Source organism: Boleophthalmus pectinirostris, unplaced genomic scaffold (assembly GCF_026225935.1).
Source record: "Boleophthalmus pectinirostris isolate CB_2022bp ecotype Guang Dong unplaced genomic scaffold, ASM2622593v1 HiC_scaffold_3, whole genome shotgun sequence".
Classification (NCBI taxonomy): Eukaryota; Metazoa; Chordata; class Actinopteri; order Gobiiformes; family Gobiidae; genus Boleophthalmus; species Boleophthalmus pectinirostris.
In genome coordinates, this window is record NW_026571299.1 from 14,489,331 (window position 1) to 14,512,583 (window position 23,253).

The following is a 23,253-nucleotide window of genomic DNA, read 5'->3' on the forward strand; positions in this document are numbered from 1 at the left end:
CTACATGTAACCCCCTCGTATAAAAGTGTCTAATAATTTATGACCTGTAAAGCAGATAAGATAAGGTTTAATCCACAACACGCACTGGTATTCTGTAATAAAGAAATGTACTGAGTGAGAAATTTGGGGGAGTTCAAAGATACTATATATCAGTCATTTTGGAATAGATACAATTTATGTTCAAGTTGCAGTAGGTGGAATAGAAGTATTGTTTTGGTAGTAGTTAACAGAAGTGCTTTTTTGGCAGTACTTAAAGTGGTATTTTTTGATAGTACTTAATAACTGTACTTTTTTCATCGTATTTGAATTTGTTATTATCTTTTTGTGTGCACTGGTTTTAAAGGTTATATCAGAACAAAGTTTTAAAAAGTTTAAAGTTTGTAGGACCTTACTTCAACAAAATCTTATCTACTTATCTACTTACTTACTTATCTAAGTTACATTATATAATTGTAGTATTTTATTATTTTTCTTAAGGTTGAAAATTTGCTACTGTTGTCACAGTACTAACATTATGAACTAGATTTCGATGCTAATTTGATATGACAATTATATTAAAGATGCATTGTCTAACTTTTCTGGTGGATGGTCCGTCACGTACTTTTCTCCATGGAGATGTTATTGTTTTGTCTGGAATGTTTTACAGTATGGCATTAAAACCTTTCTCTCTTAATGAAAACCAAACCAGACCAGTCATAATGCCTGTTTTTCTAGGTATTTTTGAGCTATAAAACCACCTAAATATAAGGTAGAGTTGTTTAGTGTCATACTGTGGAGCATTTCAGACAGTGCATCTCCATGACCTCTACAGATTCTCCAAAGGAATGAGCAGGTGACAGATCCTCCACCAGAAAAGTTACACAATGCATCTTTAAAAAATATTCTAAAAATATAGGGTTAAGGTGTCCTTTTTTCAATCCTGATACTTCAAATCAGTATCTACAATCTACAATCAGTATTGCTACTTTGATAACCCTAATTCACACAACACTTTGTACAGAGAGTTTGTGAATCAAATTTTAATGTATTTTTTGTCTGTCATTCTTACTACACTATAATCTACTACATAATAATACATGTACTATAAGTAGGGATGTAACGATATCCAAATCTCTCAGTACAATATTATCACGATATGCATCTCAAGGTACGATGTTTATTGCGATATTTTGGAAAGGCAGATATAATTGTAGATAAGACACTTTTTTACTTTTAAAATACCTTGACAAGATTTTGGTGTGAATTATTTGTCATAATCCCAAGAATTCAATTAAAAAACATATCTCTTCATGTTGTCTGCACTAAAATGAATCATGGGATATGTAGTTGCCGATGCTCATAAGCTGTAAAACACTGCATTTAAGCAAAGGAACTTGTAATTCGATATATTGTGGCAGCACACGATATCATTGTGAGACTTTTGACGATACGATATCATAATATTTTGGTTATTGTTAAACCCCACTATAAGCATTAGTGTATTCCATAAAGGACATTGTTACTCACAGTGCCTGGTCGGGGATAGGGGATGCGTCCCTTGTACTCCACCCAGCGATAGTCAGGCCCCTCTTTGTGAGCGAACGGTCCGTTAAAAGCAGCTCGGATCGACGCCATGGAGTAGAAACATACCGCAGAGCCACGAAAGATCGAGCTGTGGGACCAAGACAATAGATTTCATGGCTCATATTACACATAGTCATCTTATCCATGTCATAATGTTGTCTACTCATCAAAAACATAGCTGGAGTTGTGTTTTGTTTCACACATGTTTAACACACAAACTGTGCATATTTAAGATGAGTTCTTCTCTCAAGCAGGAAACACTCTGTTTCATCTCGTGTCTCTTTACACCTTCACTAGAATAATTTGGATAATTTCAGACCTGGAATTGCCAGTCTTTACTGAATTAAAGGTAAAAGGTAGCCTCTTCATGATATCACAAGGTGGAGCAGAGCATTTAGAGTTTTGGAGATACAGATAGACTAATAATAAAAAGGCCATGTGAATGAAGCAAAACACAACTCCACGTATGGTTTTGAGGTGATAAGAACATTTTAACATGGCTTACAGCTCACAAGAGTCAGTTTTGCATAATGTGGAACCTTTAACAGTGAGTGAGCGCTCCTCTCCCCAGATCTGACCTGTAACTTGGCATAGTGGCACCTGCTTGTTTCCATGGTAATATGTATTTATGTTAATTTTTTATGTTTATTTATTAAAAACGGGACAGTGCACATTATTCAGCATGTGTTAGTACAGTGTGTAAATGTGCTAGAGTTAGTCGTGCAGGCTCATTTTCCTCTGTAGTCTTGGCAAGACATAAAACACGACAGAGGCACAATAACATTCAGTCCATCACACATGACTTAGATTATGTTTATATGATGACAGTCTGAACAGAAGATGCAAAAGTGGCATCACTTTTTATTCTGAGTTTAGATGAGCATTTTCAGGAGGAAATCTAAGTACATACAGTGACGCAAAAGTGTGTGGAATTGGATTGGGTATGTTTGTACTTAAAGCAACAAGGGCATCTTTGGAGATACAGAAGTTTTCACGCCATGCATTTTCATCAGCTACTCCTTCTACAAAGTTGTCCCACCATCAACAGGTTCTTCAGGTCTTGTCCATAGCCGTCTGGCTCGCCTGCGACAAACTGGTGCATCCAAAATTGGACAGAGATAACTGCAGATCCTTCTCTGTTCACTAATAGTATCTCTGCAGATTCTGTACATTTGTTGGGATGCCGCCTGTAAGTTTATTAGAACAGTTAGAGCAGCTTGAAGGTTTGACATATGGAAATGATCCAACATGTTTGTTTCTTTGTACTGTATGTATGTGATGTAAACACGTATGTGACATGAGCAGATCTGAACAGAGTTTTGCGTCTTGGGCAGTGTAGATGGAAACGCTACAGCGGAGCGTATTCAACTTTTCCACTCTGGAGGGTGGTTTCAGATTTTTGCGTTTTTAAGCCCCAAAAAAACCATCACCATCTAAACGAAAGGCACTGCCGATAAAATCTGCTGTTTTTACCCGCAAGCGTTCTCGTGTAAACAAACCGTAAGACGTTAAGGTCGAAGTGGTGATAGACCTGTCAAGTCTTCCTGAAACAGCTGGTAACATTTCCATGGACACAAGCAGGTGGCAGCCAAAAGAAAATACATTGTGTACCTTTAATGACAGGTAAATTTGAAGAAAAATATAAACTACCAAGAAAGGGAGGGTTCTTTAGGTTAGATTTATGGCAATGGAATTGGCTTTTGGAATGTCAGAATGTCAATGATAGACTTTGGGGGGGTCAAACTTTGACCCCAACACTCGCCCACATTTGACCTCTGAACTCCCACACGGTCACGTATCCACAAAGCTTCCTGTTCTGCATTCAATAAGCCACTGGGGTTTAAGATTAAAGTTGAAACCAAAATCTTATGTTATAGATTAAGGAATGAGTGATTGAACTGTTGAATGAAAATACTGCAGTTTAAGTTTGCACTGTATTCCCTTTACACTTTCAAACACGAAACGCTCCAAGAATACTTAAACATTTCAGTAAAAAAATTTTAGATTTAAAAATGACTTTAAGAAAAATATACTCAACTCTACTTACTTACTTACTGATAAAAATATATTAGATTTTATTGTTGAAAATTCTAATTTGCAAGACATTCTCATTAGTACACCAATTTAAATAATTAATAAATAAAGCTGTAAAACTCTTCATACCTGGATGTGCTGAAGACTCCATAGATGGTGGGGTTCTGCGGGTCCTTGGTCTCCAAAACAAATATGTCCTCTACAAAAATACAATAATAACACATTAAAGATACACTATGTAGCTTTTTGGTTAGGGTTTCTAGGGATATGTCATTGCTCTACCTGGAATGTTCCGCAGTGTGACTTTAAAGAACTCTACTTTACATTTATTCAATTACAGGTGGTTTTATAGCTCAAAAATACTTAGAAAAACTGGTATTCTAACTGTGAGCGGGGTCGCCTCTCCCCAGATCTGACCTGTAACTTGGTCTGGTTTGGTCTGTATGAAGATAGAAAAGTTTAATACCATACTGTGAAACATTCCAGACAAAGCAATTACATCTCCATGAAGAAAAGCGTTTGACAGACCCTCCACCAGAAAAGTTATAGTTTTACTTGTTGGTCATTATTCACTTTACTGTTATTATTATTCACATTACTATTATTATACAGATACAGTTGAAAATACTACAGTACATAAAAAAATAAGTATTTATTCAGGTGAAGTGGGTGTGGGAGACATGGGAGGACAGTAGAGGAAGGAAAGGAGGAGATTTGAGCTCATCGAAAGGGCCTTTTATTTTAAAAGTCAAAGGTTGCACAAATGAAGGAAGTAAGGGTGGACACATCTAGGCTGTTCCCAGAGTTCTTGCATAGTACAATACTTATCAAACTTAGTATTATCTCAGAAAATATTTGCTTCTCCAAGTCCTATTTAAACAAACTAAACTAAATTACCCCAAATCGTGACTAAACTACATCTGGAATATCCATGAATTTCAGCCACTGGGGGATAATAATGCTAGAGAAATCATCACCATGGTAACCTACAGTAAACAACCTCCATTTCCAGCAGCTGTGCAGACAACTTCTGACTGTGATAAAGAAGATAGGAGATGGGTTTAGAGGGTTTTACCCAGTTCATCAAACATTGTGTCCACTCCAGAGGGTCCTGGGATGGAGCAGAGCAGCCGAGCTTTCACGAAGGTGGTCCAGCGGTTTATCAGGCTCCTCTTACCACCAACATCATTCTGGAAGAGACAGAAATACATGTTCACAGAGGATATTGTCTGCATTTAGTATTCTTTTACATTTTGTCTCACAGAGTAGGTCTCATAGCATGAAATAATTTTTCAAGATTTTAAGGGAATGTATAGAAATAAACTGTGTCTATGTCCATAAGATGATGGTGGTTTGTATTTTTGTTTTGTCTGTAAAAATCTGTATGATTGGCTGAGGAGGGAGCCACAGACAACATAAATGCAGCAGGGTCTTGACTCAAAGGGGTATTTATCTTATGCCTATTCTATCATTTCTGCCCATTGAGCTTTCTTTTACTTTTTCTTAAAAGAGAATTTTTGATCTTGTCTTTTCTTTTCTTTGATCTCAGATGCAATTTTTTCTGCTGTTTTTGCAAATTTTTGCCAAATCTTTGGCAGCCAGAGTCACTCGCAATGGCTTTAGTTCTTCTGTAGTTTCTGGTTCAGATTCTTGTTATTTCAATTTGCTCATTGTTATTAAGAGTGCGTTCACACTGGTTTGGTCCTTGTTCTGATCCAGCTTTAGTTTTAGTAAATCTGTTGTTTTTGTGGTGTGTGCAAGAGTGAAAGTATGCTTTTTGTAATTTTCCTTTGGTATCAGTTAGGTTAATCTAAGTCTACAAGTTAGCTGAATTTGATTAAAAGGACTATCTGAATATCAAATGATGTACGGTACTTGGACAAACTAAATGGTGGATTTTGGGACATGCCTTGAGCAAACAGCTTGCTAAAACAGTTGTTTATTGTTAGTATTTATGAGATAATTCATTTATAAGATAATTTAGCCTAATATTTTGTTCCTGTACCTTGCAGACGCGAGCGACGCGGCTGTAGACCCTCTTGTCCCACTGCCCCGCCTCCACGGCTCTCTCTTTGAAGAAGAAGTAAACTTTATCATCGTCCGAACTGTGAGTATCAGGGACGGAGAAGGAGTCCACAAACTCAGGCTCTGGAAGCACAAACACATATTTAACATCAAGTCCTATGTCAAAGCAAACTTATGTGAGTACTTCAAAGGACAAGTGCTAAAGAGGACATAAGCAACTCTGGGTTATTAAGGACAAAGTGTACAAACGTACATTTGTTATTGTGGATGTTTTACTCAACTTCCAATCACCGTGTATTTTTAAAAGACTAATGTTGCCACAAAAGATTTTGAAACTCAATGTCAATAGTAAAGAAAAAAAAAAGCTTAATCCTCGATACTGATTTTATTTATTTACAAGTATTGATAGTTTCAATTTTATTATATTTACAGTGGCCTTTTATACAGTTTAGTATGACTATTCAGAAAAGGTAACATTCTGATATCAGATTCTATTTATTACTTCACTAGAGATTTGTATCTGTTTTTTCAGTACTAGTTTTAATATCAGTTTCTATCTGTGTATACATTGTTTTTGAATTATAGTCTGAAATGGTGAAGTGAAAAAGACTAAACGAGGATTGAAAAAAAGAAGATCACACCACAGGTTCAGAATCAGTTACCCTTGTACATAATTTGTTTTACATGTTTAGTTCTTCTTACCATTGAGCCAGTTGTGATCGTAGGCCTCTGTGCGTATATAATGCTGGCTGCTGCCTTTAAGGGAAGTGCGAAAAATAGCTGCATTTGCTCCCATGAAATCCACCGAGGTACCTGCATACAGCTCCCCATCTGCAGAAAAAAGACAAATATCCACAAATCAAATATAATGTACTGGGAATTCTGAAATACTTCTAGTTTCTAAGTGTCCATAATTTAAATTTAGAAATCCCCACAGAAAAGGGCTATTATAATCACAAGAAGATATACACTGCCCGCTTCTCCTCCACCTGTAATGAGTCTCAACGCAACACTTAAAATTCTAACACCTAAAGTAGTTTGACGGCACTTAGAAAGCAATAAAATAAATTACAGAGACTAGTATTAACCCCACCCAGCTAAGGTTACGAAAATGAGGTAGTGTAATGTACATTTTCATTGTTAAATTCTCCCAAAGTGTTATAGTTATAGTAATAATTTTCTATAACGCATATGGTTCATGTTTCAAAATCAATCAGTCTTGATTTATAAAGCCTTTTACAGCACAAAAGGTGACCAAAGTGCTTTCCAGTAAAAATGTGAATGTGTACAATATGCAAACTTAAAGATGCATTGCTCAACTTTCTTTGTAGAGGATCTGTCACTTGCTTGTTTCCATGGAGATGTCACTTCTTTGTCTGGATTGCCTTGGATCTGTCTATTTATTCATTAGGTGTTTCTATTGCTCAAAAAAAAAAAAAAAAAAATCTCACTGTGAACAGGGTTGCCTCTACACAGATCTGACCTGTAATATAGATTATAGTTGTCTCCCTTGAGATACATAAATTTAATCTGTATTGTGGAACATTCTAGGAAAAGCAATAACGTCTCCATGAAGACAAGCAGGTGATGGACCCTCTACCTGAAAAGTGCACCTTTAAAGAACTGTGTATAAGAATCTGATTTTAAATTCTATAACCATGACCAAACACTTTTACCGATAACAATTGTAATGCTGATTCAGTCTTAATTACAAAAACATTGAACATGGGGGGTAATCCACGAAGACATCTTAAGCAAAATCTGTCTCATTTGGCCAATCCAGACTTATTGTAGCCTCAGTTTTGTTGAGTTGCCACGGTAACAAACACCCGGAAACAAACCTGGTCAGGACCAGGCTAACTCTCAAGATTATCTCAAGATTATTTTAGGAGGGGGGAGTTGTGTCTTTCCTCTCGCTCCTCAGATCAGAATGACCAGAAACGTTCCGTGGCCCAAGTCAAACTCTGCGGGTGCGCTCTGTGGCTCCTCTTTCGTTTTGTCAAATAATAAAAAACATACAAATTTTGGCCCATTTTCCATGATGTTGTTGCTTCATTGTTCTGGCCATTACAAACTCACCGCGAGCACGCACTCAGACGATTAGCTTTGGTTAGATTCAGATCAGGATTTCAGGATAAGCCACCCAGGATGGCCAAGTTGTTTATATAATAATTTGATGTCTTGGTTATAAATGATATTATCCAATCGGAAAGCAGAATAAGCCTCACGAGTCTCTCTTTTGGGTTTCAATGCTGAAATCCAGTTGGTTTAAACCTAAAGTGCCTCTCTCTCATCTGAATCTTCACTACTTAAACCCCAGCACCTGCAGTCAACCATTAAACAGTGTTAGTGAAGCCTCTGCAGCTCAATGAGTGAATTCTGGAGGTTCTGATCTTTCACATGAGGCCTGTCCATATACTGAGAATGAGAAAACCTTGTATGTGTCCTCTATCTGCAGTTTTAACCCAGATTCAGTTTTTCTTTTCTTTTTTTTAACTGTAAGACTGCAGTCTATATACCACTTCCTTAAACTAATTGAAACTTCTCTTACAGTACTTAACAGATTAAAAACTACCTAACTTATTACAAAAACATCAAAATGCTTCTGTAATTAGCAATTAATGGTATGAACTGTTGTTGTTGCCCTATATTATTAAAACAATGATGTCAGCAATGGCTACAGTACTATTTACACAATTTATTTTACAACCTTCACCAACAGTCAAACAGTGAATCAGAATTTTGGAGCATTAACAGTAGTAACAGCGTTAAATACAGGCTATAAACATCTCCAAACCTGGCATGTGGTTTTAAAAATCACATGTAAATACAAACATCATGGATAGTAAGGGGGCCATGTTGTTTTGGCGTAAGAGTTTTATATGAACCACATGGGGCAAATAAAGCATAATTAAAGTGATTAGAGTTGAGTCAGTTTTATGCTGGGAAAGTACACAAACTAGAGCTGAGAAAGACCTATGGAAGAGCAGGAGTTTCCTTCAGTTACACAATTAAAATGGAAAATAAATCACACTCACAGAAGAGTTCATTTGAAAGTATAATTATTATGACATATGGTGGGTATTACAGATTGGCACACACGAGGCGCAACAATAGGGCAATTCCCAGCTCCACTGACAGACTCAGCAGAAATATGACATATATCTTCTTAAAATATAAGAATTTTATGAGTGCGTAAATTTGCATTGTTGTACCAATTCCTTGTTGACAGTTATTTATGAATAGCTCTATCTATCACTAGGGATGCACCGATATGATACTGGTAATGGATATCAGCACCGATATTGAAAATTTAGATGGATTAGATATGAGCCCATGATATCAGTTCAGTTGATATCACACTTTGGTCTATAAATTGGTGTAATAAAACAATTTACTGAACAGTGTACATCCCAAACCCCTCGTCATATTGAACTTGTGTTTTTCAAAGCTGTTCGAGTGACTTTAAATGATAAAAAGAATTACAAAACACATTTGGATAAGTTTTTTACCAAAAGTCGTGTGTGTTTAAATCATATTTCCTCTGTCCTGGTATTGTGATATTGTATTGTCAAACTTCTCACAATAATATCATGGACCCTCACAATATATCGAATTACAAGTTTCTTCACTTAAATTAAGACTCATGGTGCAGCAATAGCTAAAAAAAAGACAGGAAACTACATAAACCATGATCCTCTGCTCAATTTCAGTGTAGACTAAAAGAAGAAATAACAGTTATAAGCACTTTTAAGTCTTCGTTCTTTGGATTAAGTCTTGTCAAGGCATTTTAAGAGGAAAAAGTAGTAGTAGGAAAATTAACAGTTTTATTAGCCTCCACAAAATATCGCAATAAATATCGTACTGTGAGGTGTATATCGTGAGATTTGGATATCGTTACATCCCTAATCGTGAGCCTTACCACCATATCATGAGCTTTCCCACAATATTGCAATAAGTATCGCACCATGAGGTTCATACATACATGATATCGTATCATGAGTATGTATCCGTTGCACCCCTAATCTCGGGTATTGGCAGATACATAAAGTATCGACATCAGTATCGGTACAGGAAAAACTGGATCGGTGAATTTCTATCACCTACTTCATCAGAGGTTATAAAACACCCAACGATGGAAGTATGGGCAGACTTTAATGGGCAATATCACTACAGCTGTGTGTGTGTGAGTGTTCAAGGTCTTTTGCTGTCGATTATTGTACTGTTTCCATTTTTCACCATTGGCTTCCAACACCAAACCAGATGCAAAGTGACATTTTTTTAATCAGATGTTCTGAGGAAGAGGAGGAGGAACTAACCAACTAACTTCTTATAGTGTCAACATTTTATCCTTAAAGAAGTACTGAAGAAAATGTAAAGCTTTCATTCAACTGTCAAAAGAGGATATTTGGTGTTACAACAGTGTACAAGCCTACAACCCCATTGTACTGTCAATTAAAGTTAGTTTTGATTTCAACTTGATATTACATTTAGTCAGAAAAGGCTGTATCTTCCATTCAATCTATAAAAAGTCCAGCACGGCCACTAAAAACCATTGTTTACATGAGGTCTGAGTCTCATTTAAACAACATTGGCACCAACAGAACAGAAGGAGAAGGCATGCAGTCTAAGTTATGGTATGTTTGTGCGTAATGTTATTGTGGGGCGAGAGAAGACAGGCTTGGTGCTGCTCTGTTTTCTCTGTTAAAGGCATCCACTTGAACTAGTCCAATGATATTTACTGTTGGACACACACATACGGTTGGTCAGCACTATATATCTGCTTTACTGTCAGAAGAAGGAAGGGAACTAGACATTACAAGCACAATATTAAAGTACCAACAATATTTTAAACGGCCCATATTATGCTATTTTCTGATCTGTTATAATGTTGTTTCCTCATCCTTTTATTTACGCATTCACAACTGCATATTTAGGCCAAATTCTCCTCTTAAACAGAAAACACTCCACTCCAGCTTGTGATTTCATGTGGTAATACAAGAAGTTCTCCATTGTTCTTTTAAACTCCACACACCTTAATTGCATTTCTTCATTTGGATGACTTTCAGCCCTAGAATTGCCGATCTCTGGTGAACTGAAGGTAAAAGGTCGCTCTTAACTTGAAAATTACAGCTTCATGAGGTTCACAAGGTGGAACAGAGCATTTGGAGCCTTGGAGATGCAGACAGACTAAAAATAAAGGTTTACTCAAACATGTGTGAATGGAGCAAACAACTCCAGGTAAGGTTTTAATAAGGTTACAGCATTCTAACACGGCTTAAAGCTTAATTTTGCAACCTTTAAAGACCAACAATGTAAGTACGTGATTCTCAACCTCGGTCAATGTCTTACAATAAAATTAAACATGATGTTTGGGAAGCCTATTTCTTAGTGGTTTGGGGTCGTTATAGTCAATTGTTATTATGGGGATCGTTGGAATGTTTATAATTATAGGTCTTGTGGTTATGAGCGACCACATAGCTGATTGGGCCCAGAAACTTTCAAACTTTTAGTATAGTTTTTTTTTTTGAGAAGTCAATGGAAAAAGAAATGGAAAATGTACTTCCTAAACTTCAATAATAGTTGTAGCGTGGACCTTGTACAAATCATAATGTATTACCCAGTTGACTGATATTAGGGTGAGAGTGACACAGTGGGTTTAGCATTCATCCACTGACCAGATGGTTGGTGGTTTGAACTTTGGGATGCACTAATCCAGCTTTTTCAGTTCCAATACTACAGTTTTAACTATCTGCCAATACCCAATTCGATACCCAGGCATTTATTTCGTTAAAAAAGTCAAAACTGATGTTATGACCAAATGTGTTATATAGCTGTTATTTATTTCTAGTAATCACAGAACAAATTTACCCTGCGTTCGATTATCCTTCCGAATCGGTCTTCCGAGGAAGTTGCCTAGCGACACGTGTGACACGCCCCTTTTCCTGGGACGCCACGACTCAGATCTTGGTGGCGAAAAAAGTAGACCGAGCAAGAATTCTGAGTCAAAATCCAAGATGGCTACGCTACATAAATATGAAGTGTTTTTATTGTGTTTGGACTCTTTGGTGGTTTAAATGACAATTCCAGTCTCTTGTATCACTGCAATACCTAACCACATCCGTATCACTGTCTATGGGTTTGGTAGTCGGTGTTGTGGTGACGCCAATATTGAACAAATACTTGATTTAAAGGGCCTAAGGTTGTAACGGAAGGGAAATCATAACATAAAATGAAGTGCAAGTTCCAAAAATTTAATTGATTAAAGTGGCGTTTTCATAAAATGAGGGAATAGTCATAATCATAATTCACGTAGTCCGACTCGCAAAACATAATAATACACTTCAAGCTCGGACGTGACGTCAAATCCGAGGTCCAAGTGCAAATCGGAAGATAATCGAATGCAGGGTTATATAAATAAAAGTTATTAATATTATATTATTATATTAATATTATAGTAATATTATGAGAATTTCTGGCCTGACTACAACCAATAAATAGTCTTATTATATCAACCGGTATGTCCAATCAGGATATTGACTGAACCGATACTTGGAAGTCGATATCTGATCCAGCAAATTGTTCAGTTTTGCCACAGATATCCTCTGCTAAAAAAACTACCAAATGACCATGTGTGTGAATGGTTCCATGTGGCAGCCCCAGATTAGAAAATGAGTAACTGTACTGCACAAAGTTTACAAGCAAATCTTATCCCAACATCTAAATACATTATGTGATTGTATGTGTAATTTTATGATCTAGTTTAGTCAATGAAGTTTTATGGGGCCACTGCTGACGTCCTGGTATGAAATAACTCTACAGGACCACACACAGTCTTCAGTACAGCGCTGTGATCTGAAGACAGAAGCTGCATTGTACAGAGTCGCACATTAATGTCACCAGAATATGAATGTGAGCATTACATCATGACAGGAAATAGATATGGGAAGTCTTATCTTTGACCTTTTTCTGTTTTATGAGGAGTGAGATTTGGGATCTACCAATTAGGAAGGGACACTTTGCTTATATTTTTCACTACCAATAATGTATATACTTAAATTCATGTAAAAAGTAACACCTCCAGACCACAGCTGCACTGTCCCTCTTTAACTGTATGCTTTAAACTGTCTGTTTTAACTGTGTTTTTTAATAGTATTTATCTTTGTTTATGTTTTGTATTTATTGGTGTAAGGCAACCTCGAGTGTCCAGAAAGGCGCCTAATAAATAAAATTTAATATTATTTTTATTATTAAGTGTTAATGTAAGTGTTAATGTTTATTTTGTGTGTGTCATTGTGATGGAGAATGTCTGGCCTGGACTTCTTTCATTCTCATTGTGGTTTATTTTGTGCAACCATAAATGATAAACTTTTGTGCCTTTGTTGACTATTAGTTTGTACGACCATAAACGAAAAAAACAAAAAAAAAAAACAAAAACAAAACTGGCATCTTTAAAATCTTTCTTTCTTGGAACTGTGGATTTGTGTCATAGGGTTTGGCACTTTTAGTTCAACTTGGACCCTTTCTGTCATGATCCACAGTAGCTGTGGTCTGTTTTGTTTTTGTTTTGTAGTGCTGCAAAATGACCCAATAAAAAAAGAAAAAAAAAAGGAGAGGCCTGGTTATCATAATAAAGTAATATGAATATGAAAATGTTTGAAAACAGTGTTGTTGTTTTTTTGTTGTTTTTTAAGGACCCTTATTGCGCTACTTTGTGATCTACGTTATATGTTCTGTTTCATTCACAAATATTATTAACACATAAACCCTACATATTTAGGCTGTGTTCTTCTCTCAGACAGAAAACTCCCTGTTCCACTTTGTGATGTCATGTGGTAATACAGGAAGTGCTCCACCGTGTTTTTATACTCCACACATCTTCACTAGAATGATTTGGATATTTTCAGCCCTGGAATTTCAAATCTCTACTGAGCAAAAGGCAAAAGGCAGTAGTTAACTTGAAAACCACCACCACATGAACTCAAAAGTTGGAACAGAGAATTTTGAGCTTTGGAAACGTAGAGAGATTAATAATAAAAGATTACTCGAACATGTGTGAATGCCTGAACCAAATCCTAAACCTCAAGTAAAACCAAAACTAAACCAGGATTACACTAAGACTACTGTATATCCAATTGAGACTCGCATTTTCTTGGTATTTCAGAAATTCTATGTGGCTCTGAAAGCGAAAAGTTGAAGTTTAGATCATGACAACACAATACATTAGCCAGTGTATCTTACAGTCAGTATCTGTGCGGCCATTACAACATGACAGGAAAGAGATATGTGGAGTCTCCTCTTTGGCCTTTTCTGTTTTATGAGGAGTGAGATTTGGGACAGTTACCAGTTAGACGCGCTGCAAACGGCTCCTTGGGGCTGAAGGGACACTTTCCTTGGCCTGACTCCTCCGAATGAGACAGCATGAACAAAGCCTGCTGGAGATAGGAGATAATAGAAAATACATTACGCACTATTATAAGCTATTAACATGACGGATAAATAAGAGTTCAAAGGGGTGAAAAGGAAGCATTTAGAAATGTCAGGGGAGTTAAAAATATAACCAAGTTCAGCCAAGTGTCCAGTGAGGTCAGGTTTTGGAGCATCTAAAGAGAAAGTGACCAAACATGGAGAGAGAGAAAGGCCACATGCAAAAGTTGTGTGGACTTAGTTTGGCTCACTAAGACTGTACATTTCAGTCTAGATTTAACAAACATTTTGGTACATGAACAATAGGCGACAACAGACGATATTTAGCTTTTGAAATCCACAGCAAAGGCCACAAGTTTATCTTAAATTGAAGTAAAGCCCGCAAATTAACGTCTCACTTTTGTAAGAATAATAACAAAATGTATTAAATTGTGTTGAAACATAATTTAACATGTAAACATACAGCTTTATTTTTAGCCTAATTGCTCTTCTGTTTCCATTTTCTTCATGAGTCTGTTCAAACTGAGAATGACAAAAATAAAGAAATGGGGTAGGACATCGGGCAGAAACAAGATCCAAGCTTCATAATTAAGGAATTATTCAAACAGAAGAAGAAATCATGAAACAAATTGTTGCAGTTTTGTCATTTTTTACACATTATAGAAGGTTTATGAAGCGTGAACCAAAGCGATATAATGTAATTTGAATAAAGAATAACATTTTACTGAATGTAGATACTGCATTTGTATGACAAGTAGACTTAAAACAATTATTTGACAAAATCTTGACAAAAACTAAACCGATTTTTATCAAACGGCTAAAACAATATTATGAAAACATTAGATTTTGGCTTTGGACTGCCAAGTGTAGTTCAGTGATTTATGGTCCATTAAGGCTGTATGGACAGTCCAGTGTGAAGGTCTGAACTTAATGTAGCATTTCATTCTGTTTACATAAAATTTTACATAGTACATAAAGAGGTATGGTGTAAATCAGAAGTCCCCAACCCCCGGGGCCAGGTCTACACCAGGTCTAAACCAGGACTAAAACAACCAAAAAAAAAAATCAGCAAAATACTGTCAGATATAAAATCGGTCAGTGGCGCAAAAAAAGTTTGGGGACCAATGGTGTAGATGGTTTTACCTCATTGTTGTGTCCCAGGTGAAGATAGTTGCATTTGGGGTGGTAGGCTCCGGTCCCACATGCGTAAATGTGGGTCTTATTGTACGGCTGAAGCAAACGCACAAAGTTGGCACACTCCGTCTGACAAAAGAAATACAGACAAAGAATTAAAGTGACCATATTACCCTCTTTTCTGATCTTAAGATGTTGTTTCCTCATCAAAAACATACCCTGGAGTTTTGTTTTGTTTCATTCACACATGTTGAACACACAAAGCCTGCATATTTAGGCTAAGTTCCACGTACGAAAAACACTCCACCTTGTGATGTCATGTGGTAATACAGGAAGTGCTCCAGCGTGTTTATAAACTCCAAACACCTTCACTAGAATCATTTGGATGATTTCAGTCCTGCAATTGCCAATCTCTTCTAAACCAAAGCTAGCTGTTAACTTGAAAACCACTGCTTCATGACATCACAAGGTGGAACAGAGCATCTGGAGACATAATGAATTACTCAAACATGTGTGAATGAAACAAAACACAACTCTGGGTATGTTTGTGATGAGGAAACAACATTATAACATAGAACAGAAAATAGTGTAATACCGACCCCTTTAAGTGTCCAAAATAGTGGTGAACTTTTGTATTATTATGTAACTTAACTTAAAATATGTGTCATCATTAGGGCTGGGTATCATTCAGAAGATGCCGATATGATACATACTTCGATACATAGGCCATGATACAATACGTATCTCAATACAGTGATCTTACAATTTGATAAGATTCAATACGATATATCTGAAATCGATTCGATAACATTCAATCAAAAATAAAGGTTAAATCATGGCTGTGATACTAAAAGTCATTGTTAAACCACTTCTTGTGCAAAGTGAATATGAAACACAAACATTTTAATCATCAAAACAGTAAAAATGTGAAATGTGTTGCATAAACAAATTTCCTTCCTCTAAACAAGCAACAAAACTGTAGCGCTGTAATTAAATAATTTAGTAAAATATACCAAAAAATACTCTTGGTGATATATCGATACAGCAGCCCACGATATCTCTACTGTATTATCATATTAAATGAAATGATATATCGACATTTTAATATTTTTGCACACCCTTAGTCATCATTAACATTCATATCCTAGCTGGAAGCATTGATAATCTGACATGTAGCTAGATTATTCCAATTACGCCAATATAGATTTACCTCCAGACTCTTCCCCGCCAGTCTGCAGTGCTCAACGTGCTCCTTCGCTGCCGGCCAGTAGATCTGAAAAATCCACAAGTTTGCGTATTTCAGCAGACATCAACATTTAATATTTACTTTTCTGTGATGAGCTAACATACAGTGTGTGTGGGCTGGTCCAGGCTGTCTGGTCTCAGCAGGTAGATGTAGTCTTTTCCTCCGACCAGCAGCCAGCCCTGGTCCTCGTCCAGCAGCAGGGCTTGGTAACCTCCGGCGACCCCTCCCTGCCAGAACACCGCACTTCTGTTTCTCAGCTCTGAAACACACAAAGGGGAAAATGTATAACGTGTGATAGCAGATTGTAAAGATGTCCTCTACAACTACCGAACTTGACACATGAGGCTTTATCATTTTGTTACAGGTGATTTTGACCAATTCTATAAGAAGGACTATACATTTTTAAACTCTTATTATTCTCTACTAATAATGTATATACTTTTTTTCTTATACACTTTTTTATACTTTATACATGTACTTTGTTCTGATATAAGTGCGTTTGGACAGCTGTTTGCCTTGTGCTGTTCTGACTGTACAGGTGTGAGTCCGTTTTGGTGGTTTTGATCTCTGTGGACAGGAATAATTTAAAACACTGGCTCTGAGTACATTTGGTGATTTGCACGAAATAAGCCCGAATAGAGCACATTTTACTGTAAAAACAGCAAGGGGTGTATTTTTCGTTGGTAATTTAATAGTTATTTTATCAGGGAATTTACAGGGTTCCCACTCTTTTTCACTGACAAAATTTCAAAACTTTTCCATGACTTTTTCATGACCTAAAGTGAATTTTCCATGACTTTACACCACCTACATGTGTAAAATTGATCATACTTTTAGATATGAAATGTTAACCCTTTACACTCACCTTATGGTTTGGTTTTATAGTTTTTTAACATTCAAAATACTGTCAGTGCATTTATTGTCGTCTCTTTTAAACTAAAAGCGCTTATGTTTAGAAATAATCATAATAGCCCAATGATAATTTAACAGAACGCTGTAGATATGTGAAAGAGATAACAAAATTCCATGACTTTTCCAAAACTTTCATTGAATTTACAAAATTCTATGACTTTTCCAGGCCTGGAAAATTACATTTTCAATTTCCATGACTTTTCCAGGATTTCCATTACTGTGGGAACCCTATTATTAGTTACTTTCATCAACCAGTAATGCAGTTACTTTTTTTTACTTGTTAATTACTTTTTTGAAGGATCTTGCACAACAATGTCTGGCCTGGTTATAATAATTCAAAGTATAAATAAACAAAAATGTGTAAATGTTTTTTTTAAGTAAATACAAGGAAGATTGTCTATATTATTAATTGAATTTCCATGGCTGTTTGTATCAAATAAATTAACTGTACCACTGCAATACATGGACAAAACTAAACCAAATTCTAAACCTAAAATGAAACTAAAACAAAACCAGGACTAGATCCATCTGGGACTTGCATTTCGCCCTTGGTATTTCAGAAATTCTTCATGTGGCCCTGAAAACTAAAAGGTGAAGTTAAGATCATGACAAAACAAAACATTAGCCAGTGTCTTAGAGTCTGTAGCTTTGACTGGGCCATAGTTTAACACTGGCTCAGACTCACACTCGGTTTGGTCTCTGGGGACATGGAGCTAAAGCAGGCAGAAAACGAGAAGAACAAACACAGCAAATTAACCCCGATCCAGCCCGTAGCCTTCTGCTGCACTAATCATGAGTCCCTCTGCTGCTCTAACCATGTTTATTCTGGGTCAGACTGGCCTCCCAGAGAGAATAAAGAGAGGAGCAACATGGTGATCCAGAAACAAGTGGCATTAGGCAATACGGATTAAGAATAATTCCATATTTCCAATTATTTAAGGTGCACTATAAATGTTCTAATAGGGGAGGAGATCTTCATTGAGATATTTTTGCTTTGCCTAAAATGTTCCACAGTATAGCCTTAAACATAATTTTTTTCAAGTACAGGTGTTATTGCAAAAAATAAAATAAAATCCTTAAAAATAGAAAGTTACATAGTGCACCTTTAAACATTTGAAGCTATGCATAAGAATCCTCAACATAATCAATCTAGATCAACTTCTTAGGCCAGTACATGATTTAGTAAATTAATCATATTTTAAATTAATAATTGCAAATAAATCTGTACTTGTAAGATGACGGATCAAAACATCAAAACGAGGTCTGACAGAGTGAAACGTGTTGATGCTTTTAGAAATTGGTTTTGGTTTATAATTCTTCATTGTTGTTGATGTTGTTTGTTTTTTTTAATATTGAAAGTGAGGTGAATGGATGAGATCAGCTTGTTCTATGATGATTTAATTTATATAAAGTACCGCAGTTGGATTATTGATACTTTTAAACACTTGTACCGCCATTACCTAAAGCAACACTGTCACCGGCATGTCACCCACACGATGACATAAAACATTAAATCCATACTTTGGAACATTTTCCATTGAGATCGTTAAGTTTGATGTCATGCTGTGGAATATTAAAGCCAAAGGAATATTTCAGTGGAGAGGTGACAGGTGCAGGCCTTCCTTCAGTTCAGGATTGTGTAAACACTATAAGATGCATGTTTTTCAATGCAATAAAAAACAATGTGCTTTTATTTTAGTCTTATTTTATAACTAAAAGGGGACTTTTAATCATTTTGTACTTTTGATTCATGTATAACCAGGGCTGTGTGACCTAATCTAATTCACCAAGGCTCCATACTTAAGGTAAATTTTCTAAATTTTCTACACCAGAGGTCTTCAACAAGGGGGTTGTGTAATCTTTGGTTAATTAGACTTTTTTTTTTTTTGAAGGATGAGGATGAACTTGTTTTCAGTAGGTTCTGTCTGTTTGTTCCTTCATCAAGTCTGTCTCTCTCTCTTCATTCCCTCGTCTCTCGCTCCCTGTCAAAATGCAAACACGTTGGCTCGGATTTTATCATTTCTTGTTAGGCTACATGTGTTACAGTTTCACTTTTACGCACAGCAGAACTTAAGCTCCGCACATACTACCGCGCATCAGGAAGGGGTCAGGCAACTTCATTCCCCAGGCGTATTAACCAGGCTCCACAGTACGCAGCTGGCCTCCTCTCTGTCCACGGAGCGACCGGGAGAGGAGGAGGAGTTGTGTCTTTCCTCTTGCTCCTCAGATCAGAATGACCGGAAAAGTTCAGTGTGGCTCCTTTCTCATTTAATCAAATAATTTTAAAAAGCCCCATTTTCCGTGAAGTCGTCACTCCATTGTTCCCCAAACCCAACTGCATGCCATTTATATAATAAGGGGTCCCTGCTCCAGCTCTCTGTCAGTTTGGGGGTCCCTGGAATGAAAAACGATGACAACCCCTGTTCTACACTTTAGGGACAATATATTAACAGTGAACCTTGTCTTACTATAATCATTTTATTTGAAATACAAAACTCAAGAAAAAAGTGGGCCATTTTGTTTATTTTATTTAGTGCTGCATCACCAATATCACTAGAGTAAAATGCTTCTCAGTCGTCACCATTTCTAAAACCAGCTGCTATTCATTACTTTATACACTCTTAAACAGTAGTAGTATGTGGTATTTTCCGTTAAAGTTGAAGTTTTTAAAGAAAACACAAAGAATGTTATCACAAGTCATTTAGGTCCGGTTACTTTTACACAAGCTGTTGATCACTGTCCATGACCTGTAGTTGTAACCGTTACCATGGGAACAAAATGCCAAATTAACCTTGAAATTCTCGACTTTTCCTTTGTCACACCCTGCCCTCTGCACATCAGTCAAGAGCGCAGCAAATTAACCGTGAAGTTCTTTAAGACCTCCATGCTTTTACAACAGTCTAATAGTGTCCACAAAACTAACTCACAATGGAGTCTTTGAACGCCCCACGCCACATTAGTCACACATCGACACCACAAAAAGACTATTAAAAATGAATTAATCAGCTCTTTGACAATTACAATTCTATCACCAGACTTGAACACACCGTGGTCAACTCGCCGAGAAGCAAAGAAGCACAACATAGGAAGCTACGGGTGAATGAGCGTTTTTGTTTAGTGGTTTTAATGAGGCCTTAAAAATGTCACCACTCCAATAAAAAGCACATAAATCACAATGATATATTATGGAACAGAACTTTAGTGGAAATATGTTATGTATGTATACGGTATCCTCTATACAAAATAATAAACACTGGCTGAAAACTGACAGTTAATTTGTCTCACCCCGACCAATGTAGGAAAATAATTATGTAAAATGGACATTTATCACCAATATCACTAGAGCACAAAGCATGAATGAAATCAAAAGACAAATAAAGGGAAAAACCTGATATAAGCTGACTTAAAGTTTTAATTCAGCAACTAACAAACACTCAATGACTGATGCTTCTGCTACAATACATTTTGGCATCAAACTTCAAAAATGTTCTTTTACTGGCAGATGTGTCAATTGTTCATAGAGATGCATTAGCAAAATCTATTTTAAGGATAAATTATGTAACTTTTTGGTTGGGGGTCAGTCACCTGCTTGTTTCTATGGATATGTCATGGGGCGACAGTAGCTCAGTTAGTAGAGCGTTTGTCCAGTGATCTGAAGGTTGGTGGTTCGAATCTCTCATTGGTTGATGTTGACTGGTGTGATCCAGCTCCCACAGAAGAATGCTGCTGTTGTGTCCTTGGGCAAGACATTTAACCCACCTTGCCCCCAGTGTCTGTGTACACTGGCATGTGAATGGGTGAGTGGTTGCCTGTTGTAAAGCCTTTTGAGTGCCTCGAAGGTGGGAAAGCGCTATATAAAAATGTTACCATTTACCATTTCTCTGCCTGAATTGTTCCACAGTATGACATTAAACAGCTCTACCTTAGATTTATTCAATTACAGGTGGTTTTATGGCTCAAAAATACCTACAAAACTTATACTTGACAAAGCAATAACATCTCCATGGAGAAAAGTATTTGATGGACCTTCCACCAGAAAAGTTACGCAATGCACCTTTAAAGGTTGTACAGAGGATTTTTTAAGGGAAGAGAAATACAGCGACAGTCCTTGTGCATGCGTGACACCACCTCCCTTCTCCACAGCTCCCTCAGTAGAAACACCTCCTCCCACCTCCTTACTCTAGCGTGTTCAGAATTACTGTTGAAGTGACCTGTCTAGAAATAATTTAGCGACTGACACGTCTTCAGACTTTAGACCCTTCATTTGCTTCAGTCGCGCCATCGCTGGAAGGAATCTCCAAGAATCACCTGAGTTTGGTTTTGCTCCTTTGCACTTCTTCTCTTCTTCTTTCAGCGACCTCAAAAACGGACTTTCTTTTGCGGCGAACTGGTCGTGGATTCTCGTCCGCCATCGCAACAAACTTTGTGTGAATTGCGTGGAAGCTTACAGTTTGAAAAAGCCTCTAAGAACCGCTGCGTAAACCACATAATCTCAGCGCGCCGTGAGTCAATTACACTAGAAATGTAGGGAGTTTGATTGACAACAGCCAATAGAAAATGAGGCAGCCTCGTTTTGTATTGGCTGATGTTTATCTGGGCTCACTACGTCAACAGTCGATAGATTTTCATTCTTTTTTTTTGGTCATCATAATTACAAAGCTGCTGCATCTCTGTAATGGTATTTTAAACTTTCACTGACAATTTGAAACTGAAAAAAAAATCCTCCATACAACCTTTAAGTTAACAAAGAAATGGGTAAGTGCTGGATCAGTACTGGTAAACACATTCATCCCTCTGTCTACAGTGTCTGAAATTTTAGTTGAATCAGGATGCTACCTTTCCACAGCAAGATGGATTCTCTTGAGGTGCGCCCTGCTTGCACGACAGGGCAGGTGGTTGGTGACCAATCACAGAGCGACGCCCACAGATGCACTTAAGACTATTTTAGCATCAATACAGACCTGCTCCACAGAAGTATCCATGAACAATAATCAAGAAGAAAATAGAAGAGCATGTAACGTCTGCCAGAAACCAATAAAACGCCTCCACTTTATTATGTGAAAGAACTGATTTTTACGATCTTAAAAACGAGAAAAACAGAACTACTTGATTTTAAACGGTTTGCAGTGGTCCAAACTCTTTTCTCACTTACCTTATGCATTCCGAGCATTCCTAATTCTTCACCACAATGAGTTTATAAGCACTTTTCACAACTTTTAAAGACCTGACAACAACTAGCATACCAACCTTCAGAAAAGTTAATTTTGGTCTTTCAAGATTCTTTAAAGATGCATTGTGTAACTTTTCCGGTGGAGGGTCCGTCAAATGCTTTTCCTCATGGAGATGTTATTGCTTTTACAGTATGATATTAAACTTTTGTAGGTCAAGTTAGAGGTCAGATCTGTGGAGAGGAAACCCTGCTCACAGTCAGAATGTCTGTTTTTTGAGTTTTTTTAGCAGTAAAACCACCTGTAATTGAAAAAGGCAGAGCAAAAACAAATATATAGAAACAAGCAGGAGACAGACCCCCAAAAAAGAAGTTACATAATAAATCTTTAAGGCACACAAGGCACACAAATTTAACCTAAAGAGTAAAGATATAAAAAAAAAAGTATTTACTTAAGATATAAAATGTCAGTGAAGTGGACTACAATGACAAAATGCTTCAGCAGAATTTATTTTCGCCCTCATGTGTGGTCAAAGTCAGGGGTCAGTCTGAGCCACGCGTTCATTATTTCATCAAACCAACTCTTCTCTACCCCGGGGCACGATCCAGCTAACTGCCCCAATGTTGCATTTCCTCCCTTCACGCTCCGTCGCTGAGACTAATTGCTCCTGATTGGTCAATGTTGGTCTGGATTACGCCTGATTGGTCACTGGCACGGGGTCACGGCCTTTGGAGTGCTCTGATT

The 23,253-nt window shown here is 36.9% G+C and overlaps 1 protein-coding gene across 2 annotated transcripts in view; it reads right to left on the bottom strand.

Annotated features, from left to right (window-relative positions):
- Positions 1-23,253, bottom strand: part of si:dkey-49n23.1 (semaphorin-3D) — a 159,997-nt gene that overhangs the window by 33,234 nt on the left and 103,510 nt on the right. Inside the window, exons 3-11 of one of the 2 annotated variants that reach the window (XM_055160641.1) lie at positions 16,534-16,688; positions 16,394-16,456; positions 15,193-15,312; positions 13,967-14,054; positions 6,325-6,453; positions 5,603-5,745; positions 4,673-4,787; positions 3,727-3,796; positions 1,507-1,651 (exon numbers count right to left, since the gene is read on the bottom strand). In XM_055160641.1, the coding sequence (XP_055016616.1) occupies positions 1,507-1,651; positions 3,727-3,796; positions 4,673-4,787; positions 5,603-5,745; positions 6,325-6,453; positions 13,967-14,054; positions 15,193-15,312; positions 16,394-16,456; positions 16,534-16,688 (1,028 nt within the window). Of the gene's footprint in view, positions 1-1,506; positions 1,652-3,726; positions 3,797-4,672; positions 4,788-5,602; positions 5,746-6,324; positions 6,454-13,966; positions 14,058-15,192; positions 15,313-16,393; positions 16,457-16,533; positions 16,689-23,253 lie in introns of both variants that reach the window. The other variant, XM_055160640.1, reaches the window with a different exon arrangement.